General features: G+C 41.7%; 2 protein-coding genes across 3 annotated transcripts; both read left to right on the forward strand.

Annotated features, from left to right (window-relative positions):
• The first annotated feature begins 12462 nt into the window (after positions 1 to 12462).
• On the forward strand, positions 12463 to 13858 carry LOC109140014 (uncharacterized). The gene is made up of 3 exons (XM_027275925.1): positions 12463 to 13029; positions 13195 to 13290; positions 13386 to 13858. Exons 1-3 carry the CDS (start codon positions 12765 to 12767, stop codon positions 13634 to 13636), a joined length of 612 nt encoding a protein of 203 aa, XP_027131726.1. The 5' UTR covers positions 12463 to 12764; the 3' UTR covers positions 13637 to 13858.
• Positions 13859 to 13870: 12 nt separating this feature from the next.
• On the forward strand, positions 13871 to 18975 carry LOC109141899 (uncharacterized). 2 transcript variants are annotated; one of them, XM_027275923.1, is made up of 8 exons: positions 13871 to 14204; positions 14320 to 14437; positions 15099 to 15190; positions 15274 to 15388; positions 15520 to 15609; positions 17790 to 17951; positions 18422 to 18601; positions 18694 to 18975. In XM_027275923.1, the coding sequence occupies exons 1-8, from the start codon at positions 13995 to 13997 to the stop codon at positions 18891 to 18893; spliced, it is 1167 nt and encodes a 388-aa protein (XP_027131724.1). In that variant the 5' UTR covers positions 13871 to 13994; the 3' UTR covers positions 18894 to 18975. The 2 variants fall into 2 exon arrangements, with proteins under 2 accessions (XP_027131724.1, XP_027131725.1); XM_027275924.1 differs by having other exon boundaries at positions 13871 to 14437.
• The last annotated feature ends 350 nt before the right edge of the window (positions 18976 to 19325 follow it).

Here is a 19325-nt window from a genome sequence, read left to right on the forward strand (position 1 = left end):
TGGGCAATGTGGGCGACCGCCCAGGGCGCAGTCTCCGTGAGGGCTTTAAGTTAAAGCCTCTTATACACCCATTCACACACACACTAATATATCTGGGAAACAAAGCTCTACTTTGCCACATCCAAAATGGCGGCCGCCACCGGAAGTAAACAAAACCGCGTTAATTGCGTTAATCTTTTTTAACGCGTTAATTCTTTCAAATTAATCGACAAAATTAACGCGTTAATTTTGACAGCACTAATATATATATATAATTTATAAGCTGTTTGACTTGTGGCAGCTGCAACGGGATTAACACGTAAACGTTTCTTGGTCATAGCATTTTCTGCTTCCACTAAATTGATTTATTTTGATTCTTGAGGAAGTGACACTAGAACCTTCTTCTGTCCGTCTCCCTTGCAGCTGTGAGGAGACATGTTTGCATGAAATCACACTGTCTGCTCTAACCTGTGCGAATAAGACAACACACATACACACACACACACAGAAAAAAAACAGGTGAAATGCAAGGTGCATTAGTTACTGTGAGTGTTGGCTTGCTGCTCCACGCTGCTTCACACATTTTCATTAAATATTCCTAATAAATAAATCAGTGCACACACACACAGACTGAAACACGCAAGACACACTGTCAACATCCTGATTCCGTTGCCCTCTGGACTGATTTCATTCTCATGCATAATGCATTAGCTAAATGCTTAAGTTGAATTATTAGGATGTTTTATTCAAGAAGGGGTCAGGGCTGCCTCTTCTTTCCACGTTAAGGACGGCTGGTCGAGGGGCGGGGGTGAGGTGTCTAAGCACCCGGGCACTGTGGAACATGATTTGGATTAATTAGTAATGGTGAGTGTAAGGTAAGGAGATGTAACATTAATGCAGACTACGATGCTTACAGCTGCTTCCTTCAATCTGCCAGAATGAAGAAGATGTCAGGGTTCAGAGTTAATCCTCGGGTCAGTGGAGCAGAGTACAGCAGCTCAGCCTCGTGTCCCTTTAGAGACAACGTACAAAGTGGACAGTGCAGTAATGGTCTTTAATCAAAATGGACATTAAATGGAGCTTTCATTAGGCATAGACTTAACCTTATGTCAGTGGTTGTCCAATCATTCAGCCAAAATGTACAAAATGTATTTTTTTTATCACCCTTGTGTGTGTTTTCCAGCCTGCCAGGAAATAGTAGAATTATTAATGAGAGACTGAATTTGTACAGAGATGCAACATTGGTTGGTTGATTGGTCAGGCAGTCCACTACTTTGGTTCAGAGTGAAATGTCTAGCTAGCTCTAAGCTATTAGATAGTCCCCAAAGAGTGAATCCTGATGGCTTTGGTGATCCCATGATGTTTATGCCAGTGCCACCAGCAGGTTAAGGTTTCACATATCCAGACAAATGTGTTGACATCTACAGGATGTATTCTCACATCATACAGATTAAACTATGGAGTGTGGACTACTAGCTAGAGAGGTGCCAGTTCACCTCCTGGGCACTACTAAGGTGCCCTTGAGCAAGACACCTAACCCCTAAGTGCTCACAGGGCGCTGCTACATTTCAGCCCATCACTTCACCATCACCATCATTAAATTCTGTGTGTGGTTGTACTTCAGTGTGTGTAAAAACACACACTGAAGTAGTCTACTGCATAATATGAATGAATACAGTATGAACCTCTCAAACTATCCTTGTTAGTCCAAAGCCTCTTTTTAAATGACATGGCTCTAAGGCCATGACAAAAACAATAGGGAGTTGTGGGTTGTATAAATAAAGTAATTTATTGTTTAATAAGTCAAAATCACAGATAACTTAAACAAAACTAAACAAAAGAACGGTGGAGGTGTGTTTATCAGTAAATCAGTGGTGAAGGTGCGTGCATGCATGAGTGGAACATTTGGGTGCGAGATGTTGCATGAAATGAAAAGAAAAGAACCAAAAAACCATGCAGCAGACCAGAGAGGAGGACCAAGCATGTTGAAGGGAGAGAGAGGGGAAGAGAAGTCAGTGGGGTGGAGTTTTATACTCAGTCACTGGCCCAGGTATCTCCACCTACAATCCGTCTCTGCTGCCATGAGAAAACAAATTCAGATTAACTAGGGAACCGTCACAGGTATGAACGTGGTCTAAAGTCATTTTTGACTGTAACCTCTGCTTCAGTCCTCTCTCTCCTGCTGTTATTACACATGTCTGAACTAACTTCAACTCGCTCATAAACTCATCTCTTTCATTGAACCATGAACTTAGCCACAATGGTCTGGAGCTTATGGGAAATCGTCTTTTTTAACACCTGCTGTCATCACATTGCCCCATTTTGTTTATCTCTACAGGTATAAACTTTATGAAGGACCTTCATTTTAAAAAAGCATTGGATGGACTGCAGTGATTGGCACAGATAATCATGTTCACCACAGGATGATGAAGATTGTGATTGCTGTAATAAATGCTTGATTTTTCTTTTAGCACCATGCACCTGTAAAACTAATAACATTCCCTTTGTGTTAAGTGGCAAATGCTAACATGCTAATCTTAAATCATAAACTTTACCTGCTAAACATCAGTGTTAGCATTCATTTCAGATTTTAGGATTTAGCTCAAACCACAGAGTACATCCTTACAGAGCAACTAGCATAGCTCTGCCATTATCTCCTTTTAACCACTCAAAACAATTTGTATTAATTTGAAATGTAACTTTCAGTTTGATCTTTTAGTTCAGTTATTTCACGAAACTTGTCATATGGAGCATGTTTAGACTGTACTCTTTGATCAGCACAGTGAGTTAAGCTTAGATAAACACTCACTGAAGCCAAGCCAAGCCAAACCTGCTGGTTCCCATGGATACTTTTCTATCACTGGCATTAGTAGTTGTGTAGTTCGGTGTGTGTGTGTGTGTGTGTGTGTGTGTAACATTGGGGATGTAACTGCGTCTCCACACTCTGTGTCCCATTGGGGCAGCTCACTGCTGCACCACAGAAGTTGTGAATGTGTGGAACAGAGAGAATGTCAGGCAGCACAGTGCTGAAGAACAGTGTTATGTTCAGGAACACCGCGGGAGGAAAGGTCAACAAATGTATCTGTAGTGATCAAAAGCACGTCTGCCCACTAAAACCACCTCAACAGTCACCAGCGGGTCTGGATGAGCGTCAGGTCTCTCTCAGGCATGACAAGGGAGCTCTGCTATAACTGAACTCATTGTTCTACCTATTGAGCAACAGTGTGAGTGTGCATGTTGGTCAGCAGAGAGTTTGTGGTTGTAGTCCCTAATGCTCCATCAGGTCTCCTGCACCACTGGGCATACACATACTGTACTTCGCTGTGGCAGTTCAGACTCAGTAATGTGCTGTTCTCACCAGGGTTTGCAGTTACCATACCAGGCGGTGATGTAGTCTATGTCTATTATGTAACTTTTCTACCTTAAAATAACAGCTCACAGCATATTGTTAGCATTAGGTCAGAGTTCCCCTTTACCAAAGTCATCACTCAGCCTCACAGAGCCACTGCAGGAACTGTAGGCTCAGTCTACGGGAAGCAGAGCGCTGTTTACTTCCACATTTCCCCGGGCTGAGTCAGTTGGGTTAGCTATACTGAGCTAACGACAGTTTGCATCAGAAAAGTCTGTACAGTAAATCACCTCAGTACTGTAACACTCGGTTTTGGTGTCAGAGGTTGTGCTCAGATCTGGTCCGGTTCAGCTGCTGGGCCCAGTTCTGTTAGCGGTGATTAATTAGCAGGTTAGCAAGTAGTCCATCAGGAAACTGTAAATCACAGAGAGTTTAAGCTGAGCAGTTGGAGGACATCAGAGGGAAAAGCAGCAAATGTATTGTGTATAAAATCTGATCCAGTTTCACCAAAATCACTGAATAAGTTCTAAAGTTGTTCTCCTGTGACAGCTTAGGATAGCTCTGTCTTGTCACAATAGAGACTTTAATGAGTTTTCTCAGTGTCTCCAGTAAAGCATTAGGTTCCCCTTTACATCCAAATAAATGACTTCTTTTCTTCGTTGAACTCGTAAACTGTTGAGGAAGTGTATAGCAGTAATATCATTGTAGGCAGAGTGTGACAATGCACCGTTCAAAGAGCCTGGGATGTCAGTACATCACTACCTCACTAATGGCTTATAAGGCAGTTATCTTCATATCTATAATCATTTCTTTATAGGCCCCAGTAGACATATTACTCAGCAGGTAATGATCATTATGTTATCAATCCACCAAATTACAAGCAAGGCTGTGGAATAAGGGCCCGTCTCCAGTTTAATGTGTGTGTGTGTGTGTGTGTAGGTGTGTGTGTGTGTGTGTCTCTGTCACTCACTGACTGAAAGCTCTCAGGGGTTAGTATGTTCAGATACACTAATTTCCCACTGCACAATATGGTACAATTAGCAAATTAACATGGAGTCTGACCACACCTGAACACACACACACACACACACACACACACACAATCTGTTGCACCCTCTCTGCATGTGTGGCATGTGTGAATGTGTAGCAGTCTAGGTCCAACAGATGGTCAGATCAGCGCTGCATATGTTCGGCCCCCGCTCCTCCAGTAGGGACAATTAAAACACGCGACTATATTTACAACTTTATTTATGCCACGGCTCCACTGTTCCTATTTCCTCTTTTGAAAGCAGCAGACGACACTTTTTAATCACACCAATAATAATCTCTTCCACAGGGTATTGTTGCAAAGATGCTGCATATTAAAACCATATTACATAGAAATTGAGGGAATTATTGTATTTGTTGGGACTCATTCAGCTGCTCAGACATTCTTGGCTTGTGTGACTGTGAGACTCAGCTGCACTGGTGAATTACAAGAAAACACAACACATACAACAAAACAAATTAATAATAAATGCAATGAATACAGTATAATATTTATACCAATAATAAACTTTATTCAGCAAGTTTTCAAGTTAAATGAAACACTGCTATTCATCGGGTAAAAAAAAAAAAAATAAAAATACATCTATATTATATATATATCTATATATATATATATCCAATATATATATTTGGGAAACAAACAACAACAAACTAAAAAAACTAAAGACAGCTACGTGCATGCTAGCAGCTCATTGAGGTTCCAATCTGAGGAGCAAAGTGTTAAAACTGGCTTTATTTTTTCTAACACTGGGTTGCAAACACGAGCACAACCTAAAGGCTAAAACACAAAAGTGTGACCAGCAACATTTTTTTTTTGGCTAGTTTGGTAACCACAGTCATTTTGCACAAACCAGGCACGACGTGGAGGAGAATACATGATTAGCGGAAGAAGAATATAGAATCTGCAGATGAAGTAATGATCAATCACGAGTTCACCTCGTCCTCTTTAAAAGCAGCAACACGTGGAGGAGTGGGTATGTGGCTCATTGCCATTGTTTCGTGAGGAGGTTTTCAGGATAATGTCATAACTGAGGCTATGATGTTACGTTCCAAATCAAACCACAATTATGTGTTAGTTTGACTTCATTTTAGTTTGACTCTTTGAAGAGACAGTCCTAGTCAAGATACAGCCGGTGTGTAACATTACTCATTAATGTCTTTATTGAGGTTCTTCTTAAACACATACCAATCAGCAGCATCTCCTCCGTTGAGTCTATAGCCACTGTATTGACTCAGTGAACATACTTTGGCTCTGCGGTGCTTTGATTGTTTTTTGGCGTTGGCTATGGCCCACAGGAGCCTGTGTTCCAGATTAGGAATAAAGTCCAGCAAAACCAGTTGCTTCGTAGCTTCATTGTTCCGGGTCACTACAATATTCTTTCCATTTACGCCATTTAGCCTATGGAATGGACGAAAATGAAAAGGAGTCATTCATGTTCATGAGCACACTCAAATCACAAGGCTACTGTATAGTATACAGTACTCAAACCAGCTGCATTTTCCGCTCTGTGATTTGTGACACTGGGAGACCAAAAAGCCCATTAATGTAAGCGCAAACGAAAGGTTGAGCAATTAATGAGGTGTGTAAGCTACGTCATCTCCAGGCAGAACAGAACAACAACAAGCCCTCCCCTCCAAATAAACTGTTAATTAAAAAAAAACCTCTCGCTTGTATCGTCAGGTCTGACACACAGGCCTGGCAGCCCCATGACGTTCGTAACTTTTTTGCGCGAGCACAAGAGAAGAGACGCTCCTGTAATTATGCAAAGACTGGTGGTGGCCATAGATTTATCACGCCAATCGAACAGCTGATCGCGCTGATCAGCTGTAAATCCCTGGAGTAAACAAAGGCAGCTGTCCAGGTGGAAGCGGCATTTAAAAAACAACACCAAGAAAGTTACAGTGAAGAAAACAAAAACGAACAAAAGAGAAAAAAGTCAAAAAGTCAAAAAGCGACCTGAGAGGCTGGAACAGCTTTGCGAATAGATTAATGGTGATATTTTTTTTATCGCCCGATAAGAGTCTCACGTTAACGCAGATAACGGCCCACCACTAGTGAAGGCAGAACAGACTAGATGTTGTTGATTTGGTGAATGGTGACATGTTAGATTTAACACCTTAAATATAGTATGCAGTACTCAAACCAGCTGCATTTTCCGCTCTGTGACACTGGGAGACCAAAAAGCCCATTAATGTAAGCGCAAACGAAAGGTTGAGCAATTAGAATGCTAATGAGGTGTGTAAGCTACGTCATCTCCAGGCAGAACAACTGTAAAAAAGTTCTGTGAGAGAAGCGCCATCTCCTGGTCATACCCTGTAATTACATGAATGGGTGGAGTTACAGTAAAAAATAGACACGCCCAGGAGAAGGAGGAGGGTCGCTCCGGCCACGGAACTTGGTAGGCAGTTGGCTGGAAGTCAGCTGGAAGACGGCTGCTATTCAGCTGGCTTTCAGCTTGAAGGGAACTTTTAAGTTGCTACTACTGTAGCCACACTAACTAGCCTAGCTATAGCAATGGCGTCTCTCTTCTCTCTCCTCTCCTCCTCTCTCCTCTCCTCCTCTCTCCTGCCCTGTGTGCCACATGTTCAGTTACTCCTCGTCCTCCTTTAGTGATAACGGTACTTGTAATAAATGTAGTTTATTTGTAGCTCTGGAGGCGAGGCTCATTGAGTTAGAGGCACGGTACCGCACCACCGAACAGTCAGTAGCTCAGATAGTTAGCCAGTCCCCTGCAGCCGGTGCGGTACAGCCACACGTAGCTTCAGCTAGCCGTCCCCCGGTAGTTCCCGAACAGCCGGGAGGCTGGGTGACTGTTCGAAGGAGGCATAGCCCCAAACTGAAGCCCACGGTACACCACCAGTGACACACCCGCTGAGAGGCCAGCTCTGGTCATTGGCAGCTCCATAGTCCGAAATGTGAAGTTAGCAACACCGGGGGCCATAGTTAAATGCATCCTGGGGGCCAGAGCGGGCAACATCGAATCTTTTTTGAAACTGCTGGCTAAAGATAAACGTAAATACAGTAAGATTGTTATTCACGTCGGTGGTAATGACACCCACGTACGCCAATCGGAGGTCACTAAAATTAATGTGTCATCGGTGTGTGAATATGCCGAAACGATGTCGGACTCCGTAGTTTTCTCCGGTCCCCTACCCAATGTGACCAGTGATGACATGTTTAGCCGCATGTCGTCATTCCACCGCTGGCTGTCGAGTGGTGTCCAGCAAATGATGTGGGCTTCATAGATATTTGGACACCTTTCTGGGGAAAACCTGGTCTGATTAGGAGCGACGGCATCCATCCCACTTTGGATGGAGCAGCTCTCATATCTAGAAAATATGGCCAAGTTTATTAGCTGACCAAAACCACGTCGACAACCCAGAGTTGAGACCAGGAAGCAGAGCTGCAGTCTTACACGCTTCTCTGCGCCTCCATTAGAGCAGTTGCCCACCCAGTCCTTTAGTATAGAGACTGTGTCTGTCCCCCGTCCACCTACATTATTTAGATAAAACAAACAGAAGAGGAGTTCTTCATAAAAACTTAATAAAAATTAAATCAACATCTCCAACAGTCCAAAATAAGAGAATTAAATGTGGACTCCTGAATATCAGGTCTTTGTCATCCAAAGCTGTCTTAGTCAATGAATTAATATCTAATTATAATATTGTAGGCTAGTAGTAGTAGTACTACTACTACTAGTAATAGTAGTAGGCTGCTCTAATGCCAGAGCAGCCTACTACTCTTCATTAATAGAGGAGAATAAGAACAACCCCAGATTTCTCTTCAGCACTGTAGCCAGGCTAACAAAGAATCACAGTTCTACAGAACCATCTATTCCAGGGGTATTCAATTAAAAGTCCCCAAGGTCCGGTTATTACATTTTGCCCAAGTAGAAGGTCCGAGCGAAAGTCATGGCCACATTTTTAAAAAGTAACTAATTGTTTAAGTTTTTACTTAAAATGCGAGATATTAGACACATATTCAATCTCTAATCATAAATAAAAGTTGTCCCAGGCAATCAAATACGTTTAAGGTTTTTATTTCAAGTCAACCAAAAGGGAATCCTTTTGAATCCTTTGAATAAAATAAATAATAGTGCAAGCTGAGTGGACTTCCTTTTTTCTATAATGCAACAGTCCCATGCTTGAATAATTGAAGGCCTCTTCAAGTGAAAAAAACTGAACTTCATTTTTCATAAAACATTTTTCTTTGAACTGTCCTTTCTTTCTTAATTGAAGCCTTCTTCATGTAAATAAAAAAGTAAACTCAGGAAAAATGAACAAAAAAGTGCAAAACATTTTTCATGGAACTCTCCTTCTTATTTTCTGTGCCCTCACCTGGGTACCTGCACCATACGTTTGCTCAAATGAGCCATGCTTTGTTTCGAAGTGGCGCTTCACGTTCCCACTTTTAATCAATGCCACGGTCTCGGAACAAATTAAGCAAACAGGCTTGGAGCTGCCAGCAGGGAGAATGAACAGATATTTAGTTGTCCATTCATCATTAAAACAACGATTTTCAGTATCTACTTTCCTCTTTTTAGAACAAGCCATGTCTCCGTTCAGCCTTGCTCTCCCTGCTTTGTCTGTGGGAATTTTGTAGGCGTCGCAGGGTGTCCTTGGCTACCGGCATGAGTTTACCGGATTGACTATAGTAGCAGCGGCCGCGGTAAATTTCTATGTGCGCTCAAATCCGCTCTATGGGGAAAACACTACTTATTTTGCCAGTGGTCGCGGTCCGGACAGAGCCATTTCCCGGTCCGGACCGGAGTCCGCTAATCCGTGATGCCCGATCTATTCCTTTAGGTCTAACTAGCAATGACTTCATGAGCTTCTTTAATGATAAAATTATAACTATTAGAGACAAAATCCATCACCTCTTGCCCTCAACAGACATTTATCTGAATTCTGATACAGCAAGTTTGGAAACAGCTGTAAAACCTGTTATGTATTTAGACTCTTTTTCTCCCATCGACCTTCATCAAATAACTTTAATCATTTCTGTAGCTAAGCTGTCAACCTGTCTCTTAGATCCCATCCCAACCAGGCTGCTCAATGATGTTTTACCTCTAGTTAGTCATTCTCTATTGGATACGATTAATCTGTCTTTATTATCAGGATTTGTACCACAGTCCTTTAAGGTAGCTGTAATTAAACCTCTTCTTAAAAAGCCCACTCTAGACCCAGAGATCTTAGCCAACTACAGACCGATATCAAACCTTCCCTTTCTGTCTAAGATACTTGAGAAAGCTGTAGCTAATCAGCTGTGTGACTTTCTCCATAACAATAGTCTATTTGAGGATTTTCAGTCAGGATTTAGAGTGCATCATAGCACAGAGACCGCATTAATCAAAGTTACAAATGACCTCCTAATGGCATCAAACAAAGGACTCATCTCTGTACTCGTCCTGTTAGATCTTAGTGCTGCATTTGACACCATTGGCCATCAAATTCTTTTACAGAGACTGGAACATCAAATTGGCATCAAAGGAACCGCCCTAAGCTGGTTTAAGTCATATTTCTTAGATCGATCTCAGTTTGTTCATGTCAATGATGAATCCTCCATGCATACCAAAGTTTGTCATGGAGTCCCACAAGGTTCTGTACTTGGACCACTTCTATTTAGTTTATATATGCTTCCTTTAGGGAACATTATTAGAAATCACTCTATCAATTTTCATTGTTATGCTGACGACACCCAATTATATTTATCGATCAAGCCTGATGAAACCAATCAGTTAACTAAACTCCAAACATGCCTTAAGGATATAAAAAGTTGGATGACCTACAATTTTCTGATAAATTCAGACAAAACTCTTGTTCTGTAATTTGACCGAAACACCTCAGAAACTCTCTTTCTAGAGACTTAGTTACTTTAGATGGGATCACCCTGGCCTCCAGCTCCACTGTAACTCAGAATCTTGGAGCTGTTTTTGATCAGGATTTGTCCTTTAACGTCCACATAAAACAAATTTCGAGGACTGCATTTTTCCAGTTACGTAACATCGCTAAAATCAGACGCATCGTCTCTCAAGCAAATGCAGAAAAACTAGTCCACGCATTTGTTACTTCAAGGCTGGACTATTGTAACTCTTTGTTATCAGGCTGCTCCAATAAGTCTCTTAGGACTTTGCAGTTAATTCAGAATGCTGCTGCACGTGTTCTGACAGGAACCAAGATCAGAGATCACATCTCTCCCATTTTCGCTTCCTTGCATTGGCTACCTATAAAGCTCTTCATGGTCAGGCACCATCATATCTAAAAGAGCTCATAATACCTTACTACCCCTCTAGAACACTGCGCTCTCAGGACGCTGGGTTCCTTGTGGTTCCTATAGTCTCCAAAAGTAGATTGGGAGCCAGAGCTTTCAGCTATCAGGCTCCTCTTCTGTGGAACAAACTACCATTCTGGGTTTGGGAGGCAGACACGGTCAACACTTTTAAGAGTAGACTCCAGACTTTCCTTTTTGATTAAGCTTATAGTTAGGGCTGGCTCAGGTCATCCCTTAGTTATGCTGCCATAGGATTAGACTGCCGTGGGAGTCCCCCTCCCCCTAAGGCAACCCAGTCTCATATAAAAACGTACCCTGGCTACGTTGGTCCAAAGTACAAAAACGTAGAGGGGTTACAATAATGGCCCTTGAATTGTTTGACTGTTACATTTTTTCTGCTTATACTTTTCCTATGGGTTTGCGTCCAAGTCACGTGACCTTCAAGATTCCGGCAGTGAGAACAAAAAACATGACGGACATTTCTCTCATTTGTGAAAAAAAATCAATAGTTTGAGTTTCTGCATAAAAATGCGTTTTGATTGGTGTTCGTTCGCCCAGGGCGCAAATGTGGCCAGGACCGGCGCTGCAAAGGAGGACTCAGATGCAGAGGTATCACCAACAGGATGGAACTTTATTAGAAATTCTACACACTGAGCGACTCAAAATTAGACTATGAAAATTACTAAAGATACTATACAGGAATATACTCTAAAAAAACAAAAAACCACTCCGCAGAGGGAAAACGTACAAGCAAAGAGGAAAAGGTAACAGAAAATCACTCCACAAGGGGAGGACAAAAGCTAAACCGCTATCAAACTAAACAGAAATCAATAACCTAATACTATGAAATTTACAACCAAAAATCACTCACGTGGAGGAAAAAACAACAACACTCGTTGCGTAGCAAGGCAAGGAAGATCAAGGTCTGTGGGAATAACTGGCTGGGGTGAACGAAAGAACGAAACACTCTGGCACAAGACAAGGGGAGACGCAGACAATATATACACAGGGTAATGGGGAACAGGTGGAAACAACCAGGGCGGGGAAGACAATCAGACCGGTGACACATGAGGAAGGGCAAGTGACCTGAAACGAGAGGAGAGTTATTTTCAAAATAAAACAGGAAATGACAAGACAGGACAAAAACCCAGCTTGACCTCACCGCGTGACAGAGGGAAAAGAAAAAGAAGGAGGAAAAATAAACATGAATCACCTTGACCTTGACGATGCCATATTCCTGGTTGATGCGTTCCTGGATTAGTGCAAGGTAAATAACATTATCTCCATGGTGGAAAAAGCATAATAATTACATGCTAATTACAAAGTCTAAGACTATAAAAGACTCTGAGGTATAGCAGGAAAGAAGTATCAAGGTGCAAAACTGTACAGTACCTGGTTCAGTGTCTTTATTCAAATGCAAGCTATAGTGCTGAGCTGAGTTCACACGTTAGAGCCAGTCAGCGTTTATATAGTATTAATATAATATTCTGTCAAAATATTTCACTTTCTTTTCTTTTTAATGTAGAAAGGGTTTTCTAGATCTGTCAGTACAGTACAGGACCACAACCAGGTTCTTGGTGGGTGGTGGTTTATTCTGTGGCTCAATTGTTTATTTAGGTGGATCAGCATGGACACACAAAAGGAGGGTCAAAAAAATCCACAAAGCTGTGTGTTTGGCTTGATGAGGACAACGATGGTCAACCTTTGCCAGAAAGATGTAGAGCTGGAGGGAAACGAAAGCAAGATTCAGCCACAGGTTGTTTTTTTGTTGTTTTTTCATCAGTAGTTGCATTCATTATTCATTGAGCGAGTTCTATGAGCGAGTTCTAAATGGATATTCATATTTTTTGCAGTTTCTTCAGCAAGCGTAACACCCTCCTGTGTATAAACTGTGACCATTGAAAATTTAGGTTTGTTTTTTTTCCCTTTTTTTCCTTAATACTTGTTTCCTGATTTGTTATGTGGTAATTGCCCAGATTAACCATTGCCTTATTTCCTTTTTCATTTTCAGAGTCCCTCATTCAAGACGTCCGAGACCTCTTAAGAAGTGGTGCGGAACAACCTCTCCCCTCACACTGGAGGAACAGGCAAACTTCCTCTCTGGAGAATTGGACAGTGATGAGGCCCTTCATGGTGAACAATATGTTGTCATCTGAGACGCCCAAGGAGGGGGTTTGCCATCATTGTGAAAAAAAGGCTGCAGTAGTGATGTGTAAGGACTGTTTACCACGATCACTCTACTGCACAGCCTGTGACCTTTCCACACATGAGGCCCTGGTGCTTCATAACAGAGCATCCATGGTGGAGGGGTTCTTCAGACACCTGCCACCATCCACTTTTGTTCAGCAGCATGAGGGAGGGAAATTCTCCTATCATGAAAAAGGTAGTTTTTAAGTCTCAGGTTATATAGGCTTTTTTACATTTTACACAAACCCTGGTTTAGTCCAACAAACATGCTGGCTGAAGTTTTGTGTGATAGAAACAGCACCCTCACTGTTGAATTTTTGGTTTCATTTACTCTAATATGTAAACTAATTCTGCTTTTTAGATTGCATGTTACCAATCGTTCCTCCCTGCTGCGACTGCTCCACTGGGCAAACAAGCTTTTCCAAGGGAAAGCCAGTTATTTTAATTGGAATGAATGGTAACATTTTTTATTTCTATATATTGTGTTTTTTATTTATTATTTTATTTATTTTATTGTGAACAAGAGATAATTGTTTTTCTCTGAAATTTCAGGAAGATACAACTTCTTCCTTCCATCAGTAAACTGCTCCTGTGGAAAAACCTTGCCAGTGACCATAAGTGATTTGGTTGAAAGTGGTTACTGGCCAGCCACTGTCAATTTTGAGACCTTGTACATGGTGGACTTGTTCACTACGTATGAGGATCTAAAAATCACTGCCCCAGGGATGTCGCGACAAGCTTTTGTCAGCATGCTCGAGTGTCGAACAAAACTCTTCGGGCGAGTGAGTGGATTCATCATTTAAGTTATCTTGTTTGGATCACCTTTTAAATAACTGATTCATTGTTAGGCCTTGTTCTTATAATCCCCAAGCTTTCAGCACACATTTCTTGACAGAGCCCATCATCATGACCACGGTCTGAAGCCAACCTTCGACACATTGTCAGTTGTGTACTAACTGCAGGGTAACATACTGTTTTGTTTTGTTTTTTGCCATAATACCATGATTTACAGCTTATTTTGTAAAATTTACAAAAGTGAGATGTGGTGCGGGTCAGTGGACTGCAGCACGAGAGTCTGCCAACAAGTCTGCAAGCAAACTTGACGAGGAAGGTGTTGAAGTTGCTGTCTGCCGTCATGGGGTTTTGCTGAAGGCACTGAATATGTTCCGTGGAGAAATATTTGCATACCCATTATATCTCCAGAAACAGCTAGCTTCACAGACCGTCCAGTTTTTTTGCTCTGATGTGGTCTGCAAATATTGGCCATATTTGCAGAGAGTTGTGGACCACTGTCCAGAGTTGGGTGGCTTGCTGAACATGCGCCCATTTCTCTCCATCATGCATGCAAAAGCGCATTCATGGATGTGTGAGGTAATAATAACAATTAGATGTATTTCTTACCATTTGTACCACACATTTTGATTGTCTGTCCTCTGCCTCTACTTTTTGTTTTCCAAATGATAACATTCATGTAAATGTGTTACAGTTAAAATGGGGGGGACGCAATCAAGAAGGAGCTGGAACAACGATTGGGGAGGAGGTTGAACAGGTTAACAGCTTCCTCTCCCGAGCAGCCACATGTTCCAAGTACATGTCAAAAGCCGGTAAGCATTTTACATGTATAGTTGTGTCCAAATTGAGACCACATACATATAGAGGCCTATATATATATATATATATATATATATATATATATATATATATTATATATATATAATATATATATAGATATATAATATATTTTTTTTTTTTTTTTTTTTAATGTAGTGCTATTTTTATATTATCATCTTTGGTCTTCAAGTGGTTTTGTCAAGCTTTGAGGTGTGACTGGGGTCATTATCATGCTGCAGTATGAATCCTTCTCCACATAGACCAAACCAGAAGGTGTAGCACCTCTTGACAATAGAGTGCTTCCTCGTGGTCGGGTGGAGTCAAATCTCTGCAGGTGTCCAACTCCAGATAAAACAAACAGCACCAGACTTAAAATTTCCCATATTCCCCCTTTCTGAGAAGGGGTTTGAACAGTGATGCTCGGCCTTTGCATTTTGGAGTTCCATGCATAGGTGCTCCCTTTGAAAACAGTTGTCTAGTCAGCACTTTTACACTGATCAAAATTCACCTTATAATAATTTAACTTCTGACACATTAATTAAGTGTATGAATATTTCTAGGTTTATGTGACAATATTATAGAATGATCAATGTAGTATCTGACCTTTGGTCCTCACTGTGAACCTAAATTACTGCTCATACATTTTGTGTCAAGTTCGCACAGACATGCTAACAATCCAGGCAAGTGGCTGGAACAAGCGAAAGGCAGAAAACCTTGACCGGACACTGGCCAAAAGATACATCAAGGTACTAACTAGGCAAATATGTATAATAACATTTTTGTTTTTAAATTGTGTCAGCATTTGTTAACCGAGATTTCTTTCGGACAGACTGTACAAAGGATTACAGAGGCAACACAGGACCTGGAGAAACTCACCACTGAGTTATCTCTACAGCAAGACACAGTCCATCAGTGGGTGTCTGATGTTCAGCAGTGGACCTCAGGTACTTTAAAAAAGTTATTTGATGGCATATTTTAAAGAATCATTTGACTCTGCTCTTGTACAGGGGATCTGAAAAGAGGCTGATTGTAAACTGAGATGGGCATGAATTAATTTGTTTGTTGTCATCCAAAGGAGCAACAATCCAAAATGACCTGCAGAGGACCATCGAGGGGCTATATTTGGGCATCAAACAGCGAAAATTTCAGCTCTATCGTCAGTCTGGTGAGAGCAAAAAATAATGCAGATTTGTGAAAAAAGGAATTCACTACTTATTTATACATAGTAAAAATAGCAAATCTATTTAAAAAAAAAAACATGTTTCAAAGTAGGTTTACTACAAGTCAGGGCAGCATACTGAAAAACTCAAAATCATAATAAGGTTAAGTGCAATATCCAAATATTTCCAATATTTCTGCAAAGTGCAGAGTTGTCCTAACCTACCAATTTTGTCCTCTATTTACATTACATTACATTATATTACATTGCATTTAGCAGACGCTTTTATCCAAAGCGACTTACAGAGGAGGACATAACTTGAGAAAGGTGTAAAGGACACAGAATAGTTGTTAGTTTTGTTAGGCAGGGAAGCATTCTCAAAACAGAAAGGTTTTTACAAGTTTTTTAAAGGTAGAAAGGGATGTTGCTGTTCTAGTAGCTGTTGGTAGGTCATTCCACCATTTGGGGACGACCACAGAGAAGAGTTTATAGTGACCTCGCTTTGCGAGAGGCGAGGGTACAACTAGACGGTTTGTATGAGCGGAGCGTAACGCCCTGGTCGGGACATGAGCCTTTAGTAAGACGCTGAGATAGGCAGGGGCAGATCCTGAGGTGGTTTTGTAAGCTAGCGTCAGAGCTTTGTGTTTAATTCTGGCAGCTACAGGCAGCCAGTGCAGGTCGCTGAAGAGTGGGGTGACATGTGACCTTTTAGGTTGATTGAAAACCAGTCGCGCTGCGGCATTCTGGACCATTTGCAAAGGTTTGATTGCGCAAGCAGGTAGGCCAGCTAGGAGAGAGTTGCAATAATCAAGGCGGGAGCTGACTGTAGCCTGAATCAGGAGCTGAGCGGCATATTGGGTCAGGTACAGTCTGATTTTTCTAATATTGTACAATGCATAGCGACATGACCTCGCTACGGAGGAAATGTGTTCAGAGAGAGAAAGACGATCATCTAGTACCACGCCCAGGTTTTTAGCAGCATGGTTAGGGGTAATAGTGACAGTACCAATTTTCAGGTTGAAGTCATGGCAGATTGACTCATGGGCAGGGATGACCAGGAGTTCGGTTTTTGACAGATTAAGCTGGAGATGGTGGTTTTTCATCCAAGTTGACAGATCAGAGAGACAGGCGGAGATGCGTGCAGAGACCGTGGTGTCTTCCGGCTGGAACGACAGGTATAGCTGTGTGTCATCGGCATAGCAGTGGTAGGAGAAGCCGTGTGAGCGGATAACATGGGACAGCGAGGTGGTGTAGATGGCAAACAGAAGGGGACCCAGTACCGACCCCTGCGGCACCCCCGTGGAGAGGGTATGAGTCGATGACAGACGACCTTGCCAAGACACATTAAAGGAGCGTCCAGCGAGGTAGGACTCGAGCCAGGAGTGGGCAGAGCCTGTAATGCCCATGTTAGTGAGTGTGGTTAGGAGTATGTCGTGATTGACTGTATCGAAGGCAGCCGATAAGTCGAGAAGGATGAGTACCGATGATTGCCCTCGTGCTCTGGCTGTTTTTAAGGCTTCTGAGACAGATAGTAAGGCTGTTTCGGTGGAGTGGCCACTTCTGAAACCCGATTGTTTTGGGTCAAGTAGGTGGTGATGGGTGAGGAAGTCAGTGATTTGTTTAGAGACCGCCCTCTCAATGGTTTTCGAGAGGAAGGGAAGCAGTGACACCGGCCGATAATTTTCAACCAAGGCGGGGTTAAGCGTAGACTTTTTCAGTAATGGCGTAACTCTGGCTTGTTTGAAGGCCGTTGGAAATACGCCTGAGGACAGTGAGGCATTAATCACGGATGTGATCGGTGGGACTACCGTAGGAGCGATATCTTGTAGGAGTTTAGAGGGGATGGGGTCCAGCGGGCAGGTGGTGGGTCGGTTGTTAATGATCAGTTTGGATACCTCGTCTTCCGAGAGAGGGGTGAACGAGGAGAGAGTTGCGCTGTTGTCTCGGGGGGGTAGCAGGTTGTGACCGGGGGGATCACAAAATTGTTTGCTTATTATTTCAAAATAATATGATTGTTTAAAAGTTTTCTCAATTTTTCTAATAATAATGAATGTGTTGATGCAAAAATGATCACACAGCATCTGTTGCAATAATCATAACACATACATGCATGAAGTCTTATTTTGTATAGTGCTCTTTTGTGGTCATCCTGTGAGTGCACACTCATTTTGTGTTTCTTATTGCAGGTGGGAATAAGCGAAGGCATCAACTGAGAAGAAAGATTGCTGTTGAGAAGAAAGCCTTGGAAGTTGCCATCAGTGAACACAATGCTGCTGTCGGGGAAGTTGAAAAACTCCCTCCTCCCAATGAACTCCTGGCTGTGGACAACTACTCCTGGCCATGGGAATGTAAGTACTTCCTCTGAAATGCACTGAATACAAATTGTTTGATGCACACATCTTGATGTGCCGAATCTGATGTAAAAAATGTTATGACAATGGACAATATGCAAAAAAAAAAAAGAATAGTAATTTGTAAATGGATGTGATCGAATTTATTATAAGTTGTTTCTCTATTGTAGTAGTACACCCACAGCAGTAAGCAGTTTAGGGCAGGGTTGTGTATGAGTGGGTTTGCTGTTGGTGGATAAATAAGACAAAGCATGATCAGAAGATTATCACCTGTTACTAATGAGCATGTTTACTAGTGGAATGATCCAAACAGGTCTTGTTTGAAATTTGCTGCAGTCATCAAAATCACAAAAAGCAAATATTCATAAAAATTGATGACGTGGAAAGGGCCAAGCGTGCAAAATATCTTCTGTCCCAATATTTTTATAGGAGGTTGTAAGATAACACTTTGATGTAATGTATTGCAGGTCATGGTGATATGGAGCAGAAAAAAAAAGTTTTTGACAAGGTAATGCTGCTGGCTAGACTGAAAGAAGAAGAACTTATTGTGGTTCGCGAAGTCAAGCAGCACATGGAGTACATGAGGAGTATTGCTGGACTGATTGAAGAGCTTACCTTTCAGCTCACTGAAGACACCAATAGGAAATGTAAGGACAATAAATAGTTTGTCTTTTTCTTCAGTTTGCTTCTCTGGTAACCACTTAGCTTATTTCTTTTTATTTTAATGTCACATTCTCAGGCAGTACAGAGGGATTAATGGAGAAAGGACGTGAGGGACTACTCTGTGTGCTGAAGAGAAGATTGTGTGAGGTTGAAGCACAAATGGCCACAGCACGCACAACATACAAGAATATTCTTGGACTGCAAACATTGTCCTTAGATGACTTCTCTGAAGAGGAAGACTTTGAGAATACTTCCTCAACTGATGAGGAACTGTGACAGCAGTTATAGTTAGCTGTAATAACTTGTATGTAAACCTGGGGCTATTTCACTTCTGTTTTAAGATTTCTTTGTGATAGCGCATGTACTGAAAACACTTCTGTTTTAAGATTTCTTTGTGATAGCGCATGTACTGAAAATTCTGAAACTGTAAAAACCCTTTAAGTTAGCCTATTAGCCCCCACCCTCTCCCCTCTCCCAGTCACTGGTGATTCACAACTGTCAAACATGACAAATTACCTTGGTCTTTTTTTGTTGCATTAAATTTTTGGTTGAAATGTATTGCGCATACCCACATAGCTTCACTGTAGTTGTGTGTATTTTGTGTATACTGTACCTACTGTAGTTTACATAGCCTATTGTATTGTTACTCTCTCCAACAGTGTGCTATTCCAGTTTATGTTTCCACCTGTTAGTATATTAATGCTCTCT

The sequence above is a fragment of the Larimichthys crocea genome, unplaced genomic scaffold (genome assembly GCF_000972845.2).
Source record: "Larimichthys crocea isolate SSNF unplaced genomic scaffold, L_crocea_2.0 scaffold255, whole genome shotgun sequence".
Classification (NCBI taxonomy): Eukaryota; Metazoa; Chordata; class Actinopteri; family Sciaenidae; genus Larimichthys; species Larimichthys crocea.

Bases quoted from the DNA above. Each gene is read 5' to 3' on its own strand.
- LOC109141899 (XM_027275923.1), top strand. From the start codon at position 13,995: ATGTTCCGTGGAGAAATATTTGCATACCCATTATATCTCCAGAAACAG. The intron at 15,389-15,519 runs GTACTTTAAAAA...TGTCATCCAAAG, and splicing joins TGTTCAGCAGTGGACCTCAG to GAGCAACAATCCAAAATGAC. The intron at 18,602-18,693 runs GTAAGGACAATA...TCACATTCTCAG, and splicing joins TGAAGACACCAATAGGAAAT to GCAGTACAGAGGGATTAATG.
- LOC109140014 (XM_027275925.1), top strand. From the start codon at position 12,765: ATGAGGCCCTTCATGGTGAACAATATGTTGTCATCTGAGACGCCCAAG. The intron at 13,030-13,194 runs GTAGTTTTTAAG...TCTGCTTTTTAG, and splicing joins ATTCTCCTATCATGAAAAAG to ATTGCATGTTACCAATCGTT. The intron at 13,291-13,385 runs GTAACATTTTTT...CTGAAATTTCAG, and splicing joins TATTTTAATTGGAATGAATG to GAAGATACAACTTCTTCCTT.